Consider the following 16,519-nt stretch of genomic DNA (forward strand, 5'->3'; position numbering starts at 1 on the left):
GTGTATATATATATACATTTCGGGGTGAAATTGCGGGTCACATGGTAACTGTATGTTTAACCCTTTGAGGAATTGCCAGACTGTTTTCCAAAGTGGCTGTACCATTTTTCATTCTCACTTTCTCCACATCCTCGCCAACATTTGATATTTTCCATTTTTTATTATAGCCTTCCTAGTGGGTATGGAGTGGTATCTCATTGATGCTGTCCCTAATGTTGATGAGCATCTTTTCACTTACTTATTGGCCATTTGTGTATTTTCTCTGGAGAAAAGCTAATTCAGATCCTTTGCCCATTTTTAAATTGGGTTATTTGTCTTTTTATAGCTGAGTTGTAAGAGTTCTTTTTTTTTTTTTAGTTTATTTATTTAATTTATTTATTTTTGTCTGTGTTGGGTCTTTGTTGCCGTGTGTGGCCTCTCTCTAGTTGCGGCGAGCAGGGGCTACTCTTCGTTGTGGTGCGTGGGCTTCTCGTTGCGGTGGCTTCTCTTGTTGTGGAGCACGGGCTCTAGGTGCGTGGGCTTCAGCAGTTGCGGCTCGTGGGCTCTAGAGCACAGGCTCAGTAGTTGTGGCCCACGGACTTGCTCCGCGACATGTGGGATCCTCCCGGACCAGGACCCGAACCCGTGTCCGCTGCATTGGCAGGTGGATTCCCAACCACTGCGCCATCAGGAAGCCCAATATATTTTCTAGATAAATTCCCTTATCAGATAAATGATTTGCAAATATTATGTCCCCATCTTTGGGTTGTCTTTTCACTTTCTTGATGGTTGTACCTGGGCCCTCAGCAATGAAAGTGAGGAGTCCTAACCACTGGACTGCCAAGGAATTCCCTGAAACACAAAAGTTTAAAATTTTCCAGTTATTTATTCCGTTTTTTTGCTTTTGCTTGTGGTATCATATCCAAGAACCCATTGCCAAATCCAAGGTCACAAAGATTTACCACACATTTTCTTCTAAGAGTTTTATAGTTTTAGCTGTTACATTTAGGTCTTTGATCCATTTTGAGTGAATTTTTACATAATGTGTGAAGTAGGGGTCCAACTTCATTGTTTTGCATGTGGAGGACCAGTTGTCCCAGAACCATTTCTTGAAGAGATTAATCTTTCCCCCACTGAATGGTCTTGGCACCGTTTTCAAAAATCAGTCATAGACATGTGGATTTATTTCTGAACTCTCAGTTCTGTCCCACTGATTTCTGTCTTTCCTTATGCCAGTATCACACTGTCTTGATTACTGTTGCTTTGTAGTAAGTTTTGAAATCGGAAAGTTTGAGTCCTCCAACCTCGTATTTTTCAAGATTGTTTTGGCTATTCTGGTGAGATCGGGCCCATTCAGCATGGTATGGCCGTAGACTGTTTTGGCTATTCTGGATCCCTTTCATTTCCTTATAAATTTTGGAATCTGCTTGTCAGAAGCTGGCTGGCGTTCCAGTGGGGATTGCTCTGAGTCTGTAGGTTGTCTGGGTTTTTTCTGTCTTCTCTTTGCTCAGACACCTCCCCCACTTTGACCCCAGCGTTCTTCCTAACTAGAAGCTGGCGGGTCGTCTTCCCGTGGGCTTTTCCATGGCTACGGTGGGCCTGACCCTCCTTCCTCCTTCGTCTCCCCCTCCCCCATCACTTGTCCTTCCCTCAGATGTGGGAAACCCACGTTCCCTACTCTGCCATTAGCTTCCTATCAAACATTCATTGTTAGCTGTCCCAAACTTGTCGGACTTGAGATCTATTCTTAAAGGTCGGGGACAAGGAGACCGGGGAGCAGAGAACCTGGCCCCCCAAAATAGCTCAGAGGTGTGTTTTGGCTGTTGAGAGAGGAGAGAGAGAGCCGTGATTTTTTGTCCTCAAAGCAGGGAGAGGGAGACCCTGCACCTCCTTCGAGTTTTCTTCTGAAATGACGTCAGCCACCAGCAGCCCCAGCCAGCCCTGGGCATTGGCCTCACCACTCCTGTCCTCCCTGACCGCCCAACAGTTCCCTCAAGTCCGCCCCTTCCTTTGATACCCACGGCCACAACCTCACCCAGGCTGCCATCACCTCTCCATCGGCCCCAGCTTGAGTCCCCTCCCCACTGTCAGCCCCATAGGCCATACTCTCCCCTCCCATCCCATCCCTGCTTTAGTTATCTATCTTACAGGTAGATAAGACATCCCATAAGACATTCGCCTGGTTGAATATGGACGCCTCCTGCCCTTCCCTGTATCCCCAGAGGTGTAGTCCATCAGCTCCCATGAAGCCTTCCAGAAAGGTCCTGTGTGTGTGTGTGTGTGTGTAAGGAGAGACGTCTGTGCATATTCCCCCCTTCCTGATTGCACAGATGCCACTGTGCCTCACACGTGTGCTCTGCTGCGTGCCTCGTTCATTTCACATTATAACTCGGGTACGAGGTGGAGTGTCCCTCAGGGTGGGCTGTGCTGTAGGTCCAGCCAACTCCGCCTGTGGAGATTTGCATTGTTGACAGATTTTGCCATCACAAACATTGCACGCTTTCACTTGCGCCATCCCCCTCTAGGATCCTTTCCCTAGAGGTCTAACAGTCGAGTCTGAAGACACCCGCCCTGGCCATCGCGTTCGATACAGCCCACGTGGAGGAGCTGTAGCAGCTGAGAATCATCATGTCCTGCTCCCATTTTGGATGTCCGCAGGGGCTTCTCACTACAGAAGCCAGTGCCGTCTCTGGCATGGCCTGTGGGGCACGGCCTCTGGTGCTCTCGGCCCGCTTTCCTTTGATCCAGCTGGAGCACGACACCCCCTTCTCTTAGGGGTCCTCTGCGGCCCCATCCACTCTTCACATTCCTGGCGCTTTTCCTGGCTACCACCTGCTCGTCCTTTGGGTCCATCGAAGTGGCACTTCCTTGAGCTCTTGTGCACCTGTGCAGCGTCAGTGTGATCTCCCCATGTCCCCGTGACTCTGACCGACAGTCTGACCCAGGCTGTCCCATGTTTGTCTCAGTTCATTTGTGTCTGGGTGATGCCCTTCCCGCCCCACTGATGACCACATGTCACTGGAGAGCTCTTCTTGCCAGGAACCCAGGCCCTCTCCTGGTGCCTGGCCTCTCTTAGGCCATCAGTAAATATTTGCTGAGGGACTTAGTGAGAGATTCAGCTGGGGCCGCCACACTGAGATGTGTGTGGTATTCCCTGTGGAGTGTGCGGTTTTGTAGGACATCTTGGGGGCTCCAGCCCAGGCTGTGACAGTGTTAGCTTGGACGTGCCCCATGTGAACAAGTCTCGAATAAATTCATGCCACCCTCCCCTAGGAATTGCAAAATGATTTAGACCGGGAAACAAGCAGTTTGCAAGAGCTGGAAGCTCAGAAACAGGACGCCCAAGACCGCCTAGACGAAATGGATCAGCAAAAGGCCAAGCTCCGAGACATGCTGAGTGACGTCAGGCAGAAGTGCCAAGACGAGACCCAGATGGTAAGTCATCATCCCCCCTCTCTCCGCTGAGCCCAGCAGGGGAAGGAGGCTTCTTACGGACTTCCCTGAGCTCACCATGACCATCTCAGCTCAAGGCTGAGACGTCTACTGGTTTAATAGAGTAGTTGAACGTATCGTGTGGAAAAGCGTCCAAGCATTTGTGGCCTGACCTCAGTCTCATCTGCCATGTCACATGTATAAGCGTGAACCCGTGTGTGCACACACCCCCGACCCATGCCCCACAGCACGGTGTGGGCACGTGTCTCCCCTCCCCTGCTGTCTTAGCTGCTTGTTACAAACCAGGGAGGCTGCAGCTTCAGCAGACTGTAAAACCCTTACATCCCCGTCTGAGGCCGCTTGTGGGGACGTTCAGCCCCAGGGGACAGACAGATTGCCTATGCTTGTCCCAGGTGTGGAGAGGGGTCCCTGTAAAGGAAGCCAGGCATCTGGCTTTCAGGCTGGTGTCCTCTTCCCTGGGTCAGCTTGTTTCAAGAACGTGAGCCAGAATTCTTCCTCGAAGTTGTGTTTCATCTCATTTCAGATTTCCTCATTGAAGACGCAGATCCAGTCTCAGGAATCCGACCTCAAGTCCCAAGAAGACGACCTGAACCGGGCCAAATCTGAGCTGAACCGACTGCAGCAGGAGGAGACGCAGCTGGAGCAGAGCATTCAGGCTGGGAAAGTTCAACTGGAAACCATCATCAAGTCCCTGAAATCCACGCAAGACGAAATCAACCAGGTATCTCCGAGGGGGTGGGGTGGGGCCTGCCACCACTGGCTGTGGCCGGGGGCTTCTGGGGTCTCCTGCCAAGCGGGGTGGCTGCCACGAGCAGAGCAGTCACAGAGGGGTGTGAGACCGGTGGTCCCAGGTGTCTGTGCCACAGTAGTTGTTTCCTTTGCTCTCACCCACCTCCCTTTCTTCTTGGAAGCCTTCATTCAGCCTGAAGGTGAAGTGCTGAGAACCCTCCCAGCGTGTGTTCCACCATCGTGTTGACTTTGGCCTGGTGGTGTCTGCTTTGCCTCACCGGCCTTCCACTTCCCCGCCTGAGCGCACATCATTTTTGAGGAGCGGGCGGGGTCTGGGTGAGGACGTTAAGTTAACTCATTTGGAGAGAGCCTTGGGTTCAGGACATGCTCTCCCCAGCCTTGGTCCTTGTACACGCAGGAGGGACAGAGTCCAAGACACCTTCCAGCACCCCTCTGTCCCCACGTATTGATAGTTCGAAGACCAGCACACCGAGGAGGCCCCATCCTCTCAGCATCGCCCCACGTGGACCCCTGTCCAGGCACCCCTCCCTGTCCCGCTCTGGGGTGAGGGCCTCGAGGCCTGTGGCTGCTGCCCACCAGCAGAGGGAGAACTCTTTTCCTGCTCCCCCGTATGTAACGGCCAAAGGCCTCCTTCCTGGCCCTCGGGTGTCCCACCTACAGAGTGAGGGTGATGTTTGTTAGACCTTGGCAATATCTAAATGCATGTTCGTGCTTCCTTTCTTTTGACTGACTTGATCTCTTTGCTCTTTTTGCCAGTTTACAGGCAAAAGTTGATCACAAACTCAAATCTCAGGGATTTAATACTATATATTGTGCTTTATTGTTAATTAATACCTGTAGGGTTATCTTATGTCTTTTCCCTCCCAGCCTTTGGAGTTTATAAAACAGAGATAGGAGCCAAGACATAAATGTATGTTAGTGATAATGATAATGATATTAAAAATGATAGCTGCTGCTTGTTAAGGCCCACCCTGCTGGACACCGCAAGAGGGGTTTTACCCGTCATTTCCAGTGCTCCATCTTGGAGAAGAGGAAACAGAGAGGTTAGATCGCCAGTGCGTACGAGACAGTTACGATAAAGCTGGGGTCTGTCTGACGTCACAGATTGCCTTCCTTGCCCTGGCCTCACGTGCCTTCTCCAGGAAGAAGGAGGAGCAAATGGGGTAATAAAATCCCACAGAGGAAAGTGACCGCAGAATATCACTTTGAATAGATTGTGAATCTGGATTTTGTCCCATTTCAGTTCGTTCCGAGTCACCACATGTCTGAACACTTGCCTTTCTCAGGGACCGCCTTGGGGCAGCAGAAGGGTCTCGTCTTGGTTTACAAGCGGTCTCGCGTCTCGTAAACATGGCAACAGGGATTGTCTACTCCGTAGATGGGTAATTCAGTTAACCGGTGTGAATAGTCCAGGGTTGGATGTTAGGAGAAAAAAATGTGTTGCCTAATACTTTTTTCCTAAACCCTACTTGATGCCGACGATGTCTTTATCGTACAGGCAAGGAGCAAGCTTTCCCAGCTGAACGAAAGCCACCAGGAAGCCCAGAGGAGTCTGGAGCAGTATGACGAGGTGCTCGACGGGGCCCACGGCGCCAGCCTGACCAACTTAGCAGAGCTGAGCGAGGGCATCTCCCTGACAGAGAGGGGCGGTTTTGGAGCCATGGTAAAGGTCGAATAAATGTAAATGTAAAGGTCCCGGGATCAGGCCCCACATTGGGATCAGAGAAGGCCCTGCCCGCTTGATCCAGCACTTGCCAGCCTTGATTCTGTTCAAGTGCAGGGTGTTTCTTGTTTTCGCTGCTGCTTTGCGTGTCCCCACCAGCCCTGCAGCCTGGCGTCCGGGGCCACACTCCATCCTGGCGTCTGGGACAAAGCCAAGGATAGGCCTGAATCCTTTCTAAGACCAGTTTGTAAAGACCTCCATCTCCGTGGGCTGATCACCCAAATTTGGAGGGCTTCCCAAACTTAACCAAAATTGGATCAACTCTCACACGTTGTGAAACACCACATCCGACTAATTGGGAGGCTGGAGGAATGTGTGTGTGTGTGTTTCTGTGTTCCTACAAGGAGCACCTTGAAAATCACACGTCTAGGTAAAGATCAAGAACAATGACAGCCCTCCTGGGGTGTTGCTATGTCACCTACGAATTGGCCTTTCTCCTGAAATCTTGGTTATTACGTTTGAGACTTTGGCCCTTGGGTTCAAACCTCATGACGCTGGGGGTGCTGGTGAAGGCCCGAGGGGCCATTGGCCTCTTAGGTTTCTGCAGGCCCTCAGGCTGCTGACATCCAGCAGTGTTACTTTGTCCTTTGTTCCTGCCAGAGTCGGCCGTAGCAGCCCTGAGCCCTGGCGTGTGCCGTTTGCAGTTTATTCTGGCTGACGAGAGCGTCTTTGTGCGTCTTTGTGCATCTCTGTGCGGTTGCGGGAGCCAATGGGACGCTGTTGGTCTCAGTGGTTTCGTTGTGCTCTGCTCCCAAAGCCTTTCACCGCGCGCCCTGCACTGCCATCTCTGTCTCCCAGGCTCCTGCTCCTGGCCCTGTTTGCCTCATGGATTCCTTCCCCTCCTTGTAATAATTCAGCCTCTCTGTCTCCCTTCATGTGAGACTCGGCTCTTTCTGTGCATTTCTTGACACGTTTCTTTTCTCAGTAGCCAAGTACTCAGTCCCAAGGATTTATGGGGACGCTTACGCCTCCTCCCCCGGATGGTGCAGAAGCCGCTGTTGGTGTTCTCATCTGTCTCCCGTCTCTGGCCGTCACTGCCTCCCTCTGCCATTCACACATTCCTTTCCTCAGGGAATTGTAAACGTATCCGCTCTTGGGCCCAGCCCATTGTCAGCTTTGTCAGCTTTACCGTCTAAATAGAGACTGTGAACGTTCCTTCTTCATGAACCGCGTGAGGCAGAATTTCCTGCTTGGCTGTCTGTCTCAGAGTGTGCGTTTCAGCTTCATAGCCCTGCTCTTATTCTTCCGTCTGTCACTGGTGCCCTCACACGGCTCCTGGCTTGCCCTGTTCCGTCTTAGTTCATGGAACAGCTCACTTTTAAACCCTCTCGCAGGCTTTGGTAAGATTGGTTTCCTGGGATAAAAAGTTGACAGCGAAGTGGCAGTTTGAAAGCAGCATGGGACTTCCCTCCCCCCACAGATTTTTTTACCTTTATTTTTATTCATCTCATTAGCAGGCAAAGTTTACATGATAGTCAATTCATCTTGAAACGTTGATGTCACATATGTTACGTAGAAACTCAAAACCAGTGTTTGAGAGAAAAACGATTTTTATCTTGTTGTACAAATACAGTTTTTAAAGCACTTTTTGGTTCGTTTCCATTTCTTAATAAACACTTTGAAGAGGGCTTTTTGTTTACTCCTGGACATTTCAGGACTGCTCCGGAGGAGAGGGACCTCTCTTAGTTCTTCTTGAGGGGGATGAAAGTGAGGGATTTAGTTTCTTGAGGACAAGTGTAACCAAAGAGGTGCGTCTAGAACTTCCTAAGTCTGGACGGTTTTACTAAAGTTACTAAGTTTAGTGTTAGGCTCACATGATTTTACTTTGTCCAAGACAGCAGGATTCTTAAAGCCATATTTATTTCTTATCTTTCATCCACTGATGAGAATACTAGCCTCTTGTCCTTGGAGTCAGCACTCAGCCAACCGGTCTGCTAGAGAGAAGGTAATAAATCATCCCAGACTTTAGTCTCGCCGAGAACTCATCATGAAAGATGGGCTTGTCTGTCACATCCAGCCCCTGGAGTTCTGGAGCCAGTTTTATTGACTCTCCAGAGCCGATTATTAAATAGGAATTTTGTAAGCTGTTACTCAGCCTTTGGTAACTGGATGTCAACCATGGTGGGAGTAGCTACACCATGGGAATTGGCAGAGGCTAACAATCAGGGCTTTTTTTTTTTTTCTCCCCCAGAGCGCTGGTTCACCAGCGCACCACTGCCTTGCCCCCATCTAAAGGGAAGGAATGTCACAGAATGTCACCTAGATGCCCTTTCAGAGTTGTCGTGTCTGTTTCCCGAGAAGTGCAGTAATTAAGAGCAGAACTCATTGTTCGAGGTGTTCTCCCTCTGCTTCCTCTGCCACAGGGGGGACCGTTCACCCCGTGCTTGGCTGCTGCACTTGGATCTCCCAAGTGGGCAGGTGGCTCCGTGCTCATTGGCAGGAGGTCAGTGGATGGTGGAGTTTACGGCCTCGCTGCACCAGGGGAAATGTAGTTTTCTGCTCTGGATCTGTGAAATGGAATCCAAACCACCTGTGGTTACCCTAACCACATGAATCCTGCCGGGGTCTTCTTAGGCTTCTCCTCTGAAGGGGAGGGAGCGGTTGCTGCCTCAGGCAGACAGTTGCTCCTGAGAGAGAGCTTGCAGACTTGACTTTCCGCTCAGGGGATTGCAGGCCAGACCCCCCAGGATCAGTCTCTTCTCTGCCATTGTCCACTGTTATTTGTCAGTCTTCCAAGTGGCAGTTGAAAACATTATAAAAGCAAAAACAAAACAACACAACCAATTTGTACATCAGTGCTAATGAAAAACTAAATAGAAGCTTCCACTCCAAGGCCAAGTCGTCATTCTTAACTCACTACTTTATCCACCTCATACATCATCTCTCTCTGTTCTTCTGGAACAGATACGTTCCTTCCCCCGGGCTGCAGTGCGAGAGGTTTATTTTCCACACCAGCCTCCTGGCTTCCTTAGATTAGGACTTGTCCGTCACGTTGATCTGTGTCTCAGAACCCCACTGGGTGCTTGCTGACGCGGGCATGCCACAGTAGTTAGCAGTACGACGTCCTTACTGAGTCCTTGCCCTGCTGCCAGACACGGTGCTTGCAGACATCGGTACTTACTTGCCTAAGAACTGGCTTATTTTCCCCACCTTGGGAAACCCTGTGGTTGGAGGCTGCAGATAATCTTTCTCAGGTAAGGAAAATCGTTCCGTATTCATCAGAGGGCAGGGGTGTTGGTCAGTCCTTCCGAAGCCTTGGGCTTCCTGTTAGCCTGGTACCTCTGAGATCTGTCCTGCTCCCTGAAGTCAACTGGCCCAGGGTGGTAGGAGCCTCGTCAGGAATCTTCCTTTGGCACCTTTGACGTCATTGCCCTGTATTTTCACGGAAGCCCAGCTCTTCAGTCATTTGGTTTTGGTCAGTTGGAGTAATGGCTGAGTTTGCCAGCCCCGAGGATGCTGACACATTTGCCAGATTCAGTGAGGATGTTGTGCTTCTTAATATCATAGTGAAACCTTCATGTTTTCACTGAGGGTGTGTCTTCATTAACCAAAATATCTCAGTATTTCTAAACCAAGTACACCGTCCCTACGTGTACTGTGAAGCCTCTCCCCAGCCCTTTCAGGTCATTTTCCACTATAAAACCTTGCTCTTCAAAAGCAAGTTTTTTTCCCTTCTGATTTAAATATTCTTGTTTGTTTCTAGAAATAAGCACTTTTTTAAAAAAATGCAAAGTGTGGCGTATGCTCTAGTAGTTCTAACTGCATAAGCACTCATTTCCTCTCAGGATGTAAATAGCCAGCATGCTTCTTGGTGTGGAAACGGCATTTTTTAAAATGCCCACATAGGTAACACACTCTGAGAAGGTGTTTGAGGGAGGCATACCTTTGAACAAGGCCCCTCTGGCTGCAGTTGTTGGTGGCTCGTTACATTTTCTTTCTGACATTTCCGAAAACATGACTTTTTTTCTGACTCGGTTTTCTTTTTTTTTAATTTTAATTTAATTGTGGTAAAAGACACATAACGTAGAATTTACCGTCTTAACCATTTTTCACCATACAGTTCAGTGGTGTTAAGTATATTCACATGGTACTACTAAGCTCCAGAACGTTTTCATACCCATTAAACACCATCTCCCCATCCTCCCTCCCCCCGTCCCTGGCACCCACTATTCTGCTTTCTGTCTATGAATTTGATGTCTCTGGGGACTTCCTATAAGTAGAATTACACAATATTTGTCTTCTTGTGACTGGCTTCTTTCACCTAGCATAATGTGTTCAGGGTTCATCTGTGTTGCATGTGTCAGAATTCCCTTTTTAAGGCTGAATAATATTCCATTGTATGTACATCCCACATTTCGCTTATTCATTCATCCATCAGTGGGCGCTTGGGTTGCTGCCACTCAATGATTTTCAAATAAACTTTTTAATTTTAGAAGACTTATAGAAAAGTTACAGAGATGGTACAGAAAGTTCCCACGTACCCCACACCCAGCTTCTCCTATTATTAACATCTTGTACGGTACATTTATCATAACTAATGAACCATTGTCGACATGGTATCATTAACTATAGTCCATCTTCTTTGGTTTAAAAAAAAAATTACTCTCTTTAGGGTCACATCACTTAGAGGGAAAATATACCAGTTAAGTATAGAATTCTGTACTTTGCTTTAAGTCTGAAATAATTAAATACCTGTCCTGTTTCTTCACAAAATTATAGGACGATCCTTTCAAAAATAAAGCCTTGTTATTTAGCAACAACGCCCAAGAATTGCATCCGGATCCTTTTCAGGCAGAAGACCCCTTCAAATCTGACCCATTTAAAGGAGCCGATCCCTTCAAAGGTATCTCATTTGACACCCACTTTATCATTGAAAGGCTGTTTTGTGCCCCCTAGGGTTGTCCAGTGACTAGAACAGTTAGGAGGAAAGAAATTCTTTGAACCTAATGGGCCTCTTGAGTTTTTCACCTCACCTGGTTATCTAAAGAGCTATGGTGTTGAGGGGAGGGGGTGGGAAGAGCTCCAGGCTCACCAAGAGACATCCACGTTCAAGGGCGGCTTGCTTGGCCCCGAGACTCTGCATGCTTCCCTTCCCATCCACCTCTCAGGATTGATAAGATAATCAGATGTGGTAGTGATTATGGAATCACCTAGTAAACAGCAGATCCCCACGTAAACATATCTAAGGTCTTAACGTGGGGAGTTCATCCAGATCCACACACGAGTCAAGAATAACTAAGAAGAATTCTAGAAACAAGATTTCCCAAGTTTCTTCATTTTTTGCAGAGCAAAACAGTATTTCCAAGAAGGCTATCTGTACTTTTCTGAGAAAAATGCCAGGGCAGGGAGAGGGCAGAGGGAGTGCCTTTCCAGTTTCAGATTTGGAGTGGAAGCACCTTAGTTCTGAGAGATGAGTCAGGCAGCTCCCGCAGCTCAGATGTACCATGCGGCTGAGGAGGGGGCAGCTCGGGGTCCCAGGTTCTTGGAGCCCTGGGAAGTGACGGGGAGGGGCGGGGGTGAGACGGGAGAGTAAAGCGCTGTGTAGAAAGAGACAGTGAATGCAGGCTTGCCCTGCATTTTCCTTGACTTAGGCCCGTGTTGAGCAGCCAGCGATACCTTTCGTTTTATCTTTTTTTTTTTTTTTTTTTTTTTTAAAGCACTTTTCTTTTTTTTTTTATAGCTACTTTATTTATTTATTTTATTTTATTTTTGGCTATGTTGGGTCTTCGGTTCATGCGAGGGCTTTCTCTAGTTGAGGCAAGTGGGGGCCACTCTTCATCGCGGTGCGGGGACCGCTCTTCATCGCGGTGCGCGGGCCTCTCACTATCGCGGCCCCTCCCGTTGCGGGGCACAGGCTCCAGACGCGCAGGCTCAGTAGTTGTGGCTCACGGGCCCAGTTGCTCCGCGGCATGTGGGATCCTCCCAGACCAGGGCTCGAACCCGTGTCCCCTGCATTAGCAGGCAGATTCTCAACCACTGCGCCACCAGGGAAGCCCCTCGTTTTATCTTAGTTGTCCTCGCCATGACGAACTGCCTGAGTCAGCGGCTGCCCCTGCTTCCCCACTTTGCTCTGCCAAGGTCATTTCTACCACAGACCTGAACGGTCCTCTCTCCTCTAAATCCAGGTGACCCGTTCCAGAGCGACCCCTTTGCCGAACAACAGACGGCTTCAACAGGTAAAAAAAAAAAAAAAAAAAAAAAGCCTTTGTTAAGAGAAACATTTTGTGGACTGGCTCTCAGAATATTCCCATTCCTAGTTCAGGTTGAGGGAAATGGGGAAACACCTTGCAGCCTCCTTTGCCAGGTCAGTTTCTGAAGGAACCTCCATTGTCCCTCCCTTTCACAGTCTGCTGCCGTTCTTGCCAGTCGCACAGCATGATGAGAACTAGAACTAGAAAAGAAGCCCCTGATAGCTAGGCCACTGTTTGGACACTTGTGCCTGCTTGTGCCACCTGTGGCGGCATCAGGGTGTCCCGTTGGTACCCACATGCGGTGGCACTTCTGCCCACACATACCAGGGAGTGGACTGGGAAGGACAGCATCGCATTGCATAGAAGCCTAGCATCTTGTTCCCTGCTGGTGAGGGTGGCTTGCCCCTCCTCTAGTCACCAGGCCCACACCCCACATTCGAGGAGAATGAACACACCCTGGGCGTGGTGTTGGGATCATGCTGCCTATTTATCTAATTTTTTCCCTTGTATTCATTTTTTCTATTGAGGTGAAATTCACATAACACAAAATTAACAAATTCACCTAACACAGATTAACCACATTTCGGTGGCGTTTAGTTCATTCACTGTGTTATGCAGCCCCCACCTCTGTGTAGCTCCAGAACATTTCCATCACCCCAAAAGGAGGCCCTGTCCCCATGAGCAGTCTCCCTAGTCCCACTCTCCAGCCCCTGCTTTCTGTCCTTATGGATTTACTCCTATTATTTGTTTGTTCATATTATTTTTAAATCAAATGTTATTGAGAGGTATAATTAACACACAACAGAACTCACCCATTTTAAGTGCAGAACTGGACAACTTTTGACATATGTGTATAGTTGTGTGAGAGAGAACGTTGCCATTATCCCAAAAGGTTCCCTGGTCTCCCCCACCCCCTACCCCCTCAGGTCTCTGGCAACCACTGACCTGCTTTCTGCCACTATGGTTTTTACCTTTTCTAGACTTTCACGTAAATAGTGTCAGTCAGTTGTGTGTTCTTTTATATTTGGGTTCTTTCACTAGGCATAATGTTTATTCATGGGGCATTTTTTTTCTTCTTTCCAAAACACCTAGATCCATTCGGAGGGGATCCTTTCAAAGAAAGCGACCCATTCCATGGCTCTGCCCCCGACGACTTCTTTAAGAAACAGACAAAGAACGACCCATTTACCTCAGACCCATTCACGAAAAACCCTTCCTTACCTTCAAAGGTGAGTGACCCCGGAAAGGCTGCCTTCTGGTGCTGCCCGTGTGCATGCTCTGTGTGTGTGAAGGCAGCCCTTCCCATCCCCCACCCTCCGTGGACCGAGTCAGGGCCTCCATCACTCAGGCTGTGAGTGCTAAGCCTGATGAATGAGGGCTGTGCAAGGCCAGGTGATTCCCCAGGGGCTGGCTCGAAGGCCAAGCCTCGTTACTGCATAGCAAGGTGACCGTTACTGCCGATCCCTACAGAGGCTTGTCCCACGAAGCGAGGTGTCACATCCAGCAGTCCAGTGAGCCCAAGTCAGGGCGGGCTGTGTCCTGAACAGCTGTCATTCCTCTGTCCCTTTCTGTGCCCCTTTACTTCAGCTCAGGCCCACCTGCTGGGTTCTCTGCTCTATCGTCTGCCCGCAGTGCCACTCCACCTCCCAACAAAGACAAAATAGAGCACCACACACTCCCGCAGGTTTCCATGTGACTGCTCCTGCCATCTTCCTAGTGCAAAGCGCTGATGGTGACATTGGCATCAGCCAGCCTCAGTGGGTCCCCGCCATGGCAGGAGGAAGTCCAGACCCACAGCCTGGCTGCACCTAGTGTGCTCCCCCGCCCCCCAGCAAGTGGTAAACCGTACGTTTTGCACGTTAGACTCAACAGACTGGTTTACATTGGTGTAAATGAGGATTTAAAAAGCAAAAATTGACTTTGTGATTGAATAGAGAATTTTTGTGTCTAAGTGAGGGCAATGTATAGCCTTCCTTCACGTTCTAGGCTGCACCTCTGTCCCCACCTTACCCATTCCCTAGTTTTTCACTTCTCCATGGACCTACTGGTATGTATCACTGGCGCCAGAGCTCCTTGAAGGCAGGGATTAACCTGTAACATTTCTATCTGCGAGACCTGTCATGGGATCCCCCCCTTTCATTGCTGGTGTTGGTGGTCTGTGTTCTCTACGTTTATCAATTTTGTCGATCTTTTCCACGAGTCAGGTTTTGGCTGTGTTAATTTTCTCTCCTGTTTGTTTCCTATTTCACTGATTTCTGCTCTTCATTATTTCCTCCCTCCCACTTTGCTCTTCTGTTTCTAACTTCCTAAGATACAACCTTAGGTCATTGATCTTGGATCTTCTTTTCTAATATGAGTGTTTAAAGCTATGCATTTCTTTTGAGGTGCTGCTTTAGCTGCATTCCATACATTTTGATATGTTGTATCTTCATTGTCATTCATTTTGAGATATTTTCCAGTTTTCCTTGTGAATGCTCTGTTGAACCTGGATTATTTAAAGTATATTGTTTCATTTTGAGATACTTTTTTTTCCCCCTAGGTATTTTATAATACTGATTTCTAATTAAATCTACTGTTATTAGAGGACATATTTTGTATGTTTTTGGTCCTTTTAGATTTATTGAGACTTGTTTTATGGTCTTTGTTGGTGAACATACTTTGTACACTTGAGAAGAATGTCTATTTGCCGTTGTTGGGTGTAACGTTCTGTAAATGCCAGTTAGGTCAAGGTGGTTGTTCTGATTGTCTATTTTTTCTTCCCTTTGGCCACGCCATGTGGCTTGAGGGATCTTAGTGCCCCGATCAGGGATTGAACCCAGGCCGCGGCAGTGAAAGTGCCCAGTCCTAACCACTAAACTGCCAGGGAGTTCCCCTTTTTTCCTTTTTTTTAAATGTAAGGTATAGTTGATTTACAATACTGTGTTAGTTTCTAATGTACAGCAGATTGATTCAGTATACATGTATATATTCTTTTTCCATTACGGTTTGTTACTGGACTGGTCATCTGTTTTTATGGTTTTTGTTTGTTTGTAAGCTCTACCAGTTGCTGAGAGAGGGGTGTTAAAATCTTCTCCTATGATTGCAGAATTGTCCATATCCTCCTTAATTCTGTCAAGTTTATCTTCATGTGTTTTGAAGCTCTGTCAGGTGCCTACACATTCATGATTGTTGTGTCATCCTGATGCAGTGACCTTTTTTTCATTATAAAGGGTTCCTTTTTTCCTCTGGTGCTTTGTCTTAATCTATTTTTATCACATATTAAAATAGCCACCTCATTCTCCTTATGCGTAGTCTTTGCATGATATATCTTTTTTCATCCATTTACTTTCAACCTGTCTGGGAGTTGAAGGATGTCTTTTGTGTCGAGCATGTAGTTGGGCCTTATTTTCTATCCAGTCCGGAAATCTCTGCCTTCTAAATGGAGTGTCTAGTCTGTTAACATTTAATGCAATTATTGATATGGTTGGATTTAAGTCTACTATTTTATTATTTCCTTTCTTTTATCCTCTGTATTTTATTCCTCTTTTCCCCTTCTTCTGTCTTCTTTTGGATTATTTGAATGTTTTCTAGAATTCCATTTTCTGGTATCTGTTGGCCTTTTTTAACCATACCCTTTTTTCATTATTTCTTAGAGGTTGCTTTAAGGATTACCATATACACTCTTAACTTACCATGGGCTGCTTGGAATTAATATTATGTAACTTAATGTAAAATGTAGAAAACTTGTAATCATATAGGTCCATTTATCCACCCTCCCCCAAACAGCAGCGTCTCTGTTACAGTTGTCCTATGAATGTAATACATCTAAATATATTAAACTCCATAAGACAGTGTTTTAATTTTTGCTTTAATCCACTGTATGAATTCTAAAGAGGAAAAAATAGTTATGTTCTTTTCTCTGGCTGCCTTAAAGAGCCTCTCTTTACGTTTGCTTTTCAGTGGTTTGTGTAGGGTGTAGATATGTTTTTCTTTGTATTTATGCTGCTGGGCATTTGCTGAAGTTCTTACATCTATAAATTATGTCTTTCACCAAATTTGGTAAGTTTTCTGCCATTACTTCTTTGAAAAAAATTTTTTTTCTATTCTCTATCTCTTCTCTTTGTGGGATTCGAGTTACATAGATGTTAGACCTTTTGCTATCATCTTTACATGCCCCTGAGGCTCTGTTTCTTTTCATTCTTTTTTTCTCCTTTTTCTTCAGATTGGGTAATTTCTACTGATTTATCTTCAACTTCACTTACATTTTTCTGTCATTTGTTGGTTAGCTAACCTAGTGAAGTCTTTATTTTAGATATTGTACTTTACATTGTTTGAGAATGTCCATGTTTCTTCTTTATAGTTTCCATTTCTCTACTAAGATCTCCTGTCTTTTTATTCATCTTAAGTGTTTTTTCCTTTATCTCATTAAGCACAGTTATTGCTA

The 16,519-nt window shown here is 47.2% G+C and overlaps 1 protein-coding gene across 13 annotated transcripts in view; it reads left to right on the forward strand.

Annotated features, from left to right (window-relative positions):
• EPS15L1 (epidermal growth factor receptor pathway substrate 15 like 1) overlaps positions 1-16,519 on the forward strand; it is a 101,236-nt gene that overhangs the window by 54,340 nt on the left and 30,377 nt on the right. For 11 of the 13 annotated variants that reach the window (XM_036846894.1, XM_036846901.1, XM_036846890.1 and 8 more), the window contains 6 exons: positions 3,253-3,414; positions 3,956-4,153; positions 5,681-5,845; positions 10,625-10,748; positions 12,031-12,081; positions 13,189-13,325. In XM_036846894.1, coding sequence (XP_036702789.1) covers positions 3,253-3,414; positions 3,956-4,153; positions 5,681-5,845; positions 10,625-10,748; positions 12,031-12,081; positions 13,189-13,325 — 837 coding nt within the window. The remainder of the gene's footprint in view (positions 1-3,252; positions 3,415-3,955; positions 4,154-5,680; positions 5,846-10,624; positions 10,749-12,030; positions 12,082-13,188; positions 13,326-16,519) is intronic. The other 2 variants (XM_036846895.1, XM_036846897.1) reach the window with 1 other exon arrangement.

The sequence above is a fragment of the Balaenoptera musculus genome, chromosome 3 (assembly GCF_009873245.2).
Source record: "Balaenoptera musculus isolate JJ_BM4_2016_0621 chromosome 3, mBalMus1.pri.v3, whole genome shotgun sequence".
Classification (NCBI taxonomy): Eukaryota; Metazoa; Chordata; class Mammalia; order Artiodactyla; family Balaenopteridae; genus Balaenoptera; species Balaenoptera musculus.